The following is a 3,161-nucleotide window of genomic DNA, read 5'->3' on the forward strand; positions in this document are numbered from 1 at the left end:
CCACTGTCTTACAGAAGACACCTGTCTGTCCTGTACCAATTGTCAAACGTCTTGCATCAAGATGGCAGTGGTCCTGACAGGGAGGGAGGAACTGGCATTGTGGGGTGGCCCCTGACACCAAAGGCCTTCAGAGGAGGACTAGATGCCTCGGAGTCTGAAGGGAGCAAACTGCAACTGAATGATGTGGTGCTTCTTCACCCAGGAAAGGAGGACAGCACAGCGTGTGGCCTCTGTACAGAGACTGTCCCAGTTGGACAACAGCACAGCCAGCTCACTGGTCACGTTCTGTGCACAAAGGAAGGGGATGTCTGCAGTGCTTGGGCCAACAAAACTGATGACAGTTCTGGAACTTAGAAAAATCGTACGCACACTGTACTAAGTATCCAAATGGACTTCACCGCTTACAGTTCACTTCTTCGTGTGGCTTTCACATCTGAGCCAGAACTTCTGTCAACCAAATGAACCCCACGGTGAGGAAGCCACCTGGCTGATGGCGGTTTTGGTCCTCTGGGCTGATGATGATGGTGCTCTCCACTAAGGCAGCTAAGGGACATCCATGAGCACTTGGGTCACTCCAGGGTGGAATAACAACGTTGCCTCGAGAGATGGCAGCAGCGTGTCAAACAGAACAGCCGTAACAACCCAGACCCACCTTCCTACCGACCAACAGTTGTCAGCGAGTCTTCCCTAGACAAAACAGACCTAGAACAAAACCTCAGCCTCGAAGTCCAAGTCCTTCCATAGCAAGTTAGGCTCCTCCCTCTCTGTTTCCAAGGAAACCGGAGGACAGACGCTCACTCAGTACCTACTGCTGCTGGCTTCCCCTGGGCCCTTCCTGAAATCAGCAAAACTCCTGCTCTCACGCTGTCCCCAAATCTTCCAGGGTCTCATGACATTACGTGGATTGCTTCTGGAGGCGATGCGGGTGACCCAAGGTCTCATGACATCACACTGACTGCTTCTGGAGGCGATGCGGGTGACCCAAGGTCTCATGACATCACACTGACTGCTTCTGGAGGCGATGCGGGTGACCCCAGGCCAGAGGCAAGTGGTCGCTGTTGATGCCTGGATGGTAGAGCTCAGGTAGCAGACCTGCTGCAGTGTCTGTCTGTCCAACATCCCTTTCCCAAGCAGAAGGGAGACAGAGGCACAGGCTGCTTGTAAGCCTGCCCTTGTCCTGCCTCCCTGCCACTACCCCGGGCTGTCGTTGAGGAAGAGGGACCGCAGGAAGGAATCCTCCATGACAGAATGGACTCATGTGGCTTATTACCAGGCCAGCAGAGCATCAGAGAAAATGTCTGAAAGTGGAAGCTGGCTCTTTAATGGTGGCAGCTCTGAAGAGAAAGAAGGAAGAGGAAAGGAGGCAGCAGGAGGTGGCCCCACAGTGGCCTGGCTGGTGCCTGGCTGCTGGTATGTGGGGTAGCTGGATATCCTCCAAACGCACACCGGGAGTGGCTGAATGCTTCCATGTGGCATGGCTTCGAGATGACCAAGAACAGGGCCAGACTCAGCCCGGCTTCTTCCCGGCGAGACTCGCCATTTTCTCAAAGCCCAGAACTTCTCCGAGGCACCTCATGGCCCAAGTCTTCCACCCAGCGGAGACTCTCAATTGAAGGGGCTGGATAACAATGTCACAATGAGACACGGCGCCCTCTCTCACAACACTTTGGAGATGCCACCTCGGCTTGGATCTGGCTGCATTTTAAGTTCATTTACAAGTAGACTAGTTCTCAACTAAAAATAACCACACGTGTTATACATCCCCACAGCTGCCTGGATTCTCCTCGGAGGGAAGCAAGGCTCTGTGCTCAGCTCACATCTACTTTAACACATTCAGTGAAGGAGCTGCCATACCATGCGCTGGTGCCCACGACTCCACGAAGTGCTCGGCTCCTGGATGAACCTCACTAGAACCCCAATTTTGCAGCCAAGCCGAATGCCAGGAGCAGCAATAGGCCAAGCTATGTGCAGAAATAAAAGCAGGGAGGGACCACTTTCCTGGTCCCTGGCCTGCTTGTTTTTAATAAAAACTGTTGTCTGTATCAAGACTGGATTTTTGCCTTCATTTATCTTATGATTTAAATGTAAGTGGTGTCTGGGCTCGAATCAGTAACTTATATACATTACATCCCTCAATGTAGGCACAGACACCTCCAATTTTCTTTGATAATCTGATATAACTGACCTATGCTACTATTAAATTATATAGAGAAATTGCTTTGCAGAATAAGGAAACTGTCATATTCAGCAAAATTCTCTTTTCGGAATCTCAGCTAAGTAGGTTAAAGTCTGCTATCATATTGTTTATTAGTGTTAACGGTATTGATCCAGGCGTTTAGCAGTTCCCCAGCTTGTGTTGTTGCAGTGACCAGGGACAATATTTAGATTCTGGAATGAGAAACTTCCTGCAAGTGGGAACTAAACGATAAAGCAAATTTACGCTCCAAAGTAACTACAGCCTCCCCTTGGGAGCGGAGTGAAGAGACAGCTCAGAACGTCCTGTCTCCAGACATTTGGAAACTTTTTATTTTTATTTGTCTTACTGTACGGTTAGCGACAGTTCTGTTATTTACGAGACAAATTCAGTCCTACAAGCAACATTCATTTTACCATCAACAGTGTCACCGTTTTCAAAAGACAGGGGAAAATCAAAGTCAGGAGCCAGAGCTCTCCTTACCTTTTTTCTTTCGTATTTCCAGAATTTATGCTGAGAGCCTTCCAGACTGTGGTTTTAGGCATTTCATCTGATATATTAATCTCAGAAGGGTCACATCTGAAACCAAAGCTCAGACAGTGAGTGTCACTCTCACAAGGGAAGGGCGCAGCCATGACACCACCCCGCCAGAGGGAGAGAGGCTCTGTCTGCCGCCAGGAGGAGACCGGCTCCGAGGAGGCGAGGTAGCCAGTGAGCAGTGCTAGTGCTGTGGGCTGGCAGATGTCCCAGGTCGCCACGAGCTTCCCAGGGACACTGGGGCCAATACTGCTGTGTGCGGGTCCTCTTTTACAATCTGTTATATAAGCAAATTTCCTCCATTTAGAGTTTACAAAATATTAACACTCATAGCAGAAGAGATTGACCATAATCCTTATTTTGAAGGTTTAAAGCCCAAAGTTTTCAGGGCTAAGTGCCCATCAAAACTCAAACAGCAGCAGTGTCAAGA

General features: G+C 49.6%; 1 protein-coding gene across 1 annotated transcript in view; it reads right to left on the reverse strand.

Moving 5' to 3' along the window:
- Positions 1 to 1,262: 1,262 nt before the first annotated feature.
- Positions 1,263 to 3,161, reverse strand: part of Slc4a8 (solute carrier family 4 member 8) — a 70,882-nt gene continuing 68,983 nt past the window's right edge. Inside the window, exons 24-25 of the mRNA XM_032885164.1 lie at positions 2,678 to 2,773; positions 1,263 to 1,618 (exon numbers count right to left, since the gene is read on the reverse strand). Coding sequence (XP_032741055.1) covers positions 1,606 to 1,618; positions 2,678 to 2,773 — 109 coding nt within the window. The 3' untranslated portion in view covers positions 1,263 to 1,605. The remainder of the gene's footprint in view (positions 1,619 to 2,677; positions 2,774 to 3,161) is intronic.

This window comes from Rattus rattus, chromosome 1 (genome assembly GCF_011064425.1).
Source record: "Rattus rattus isolate New Zealand chromosome 1, Rrattus_CSIRO_v1, whole genome shotgun sequence".
Lineage (NCBI taxonomy): Eukaryota > Metazoa > Chordata > Mammalia > Rodentia > Muridae > Rattus > Rattus rattus.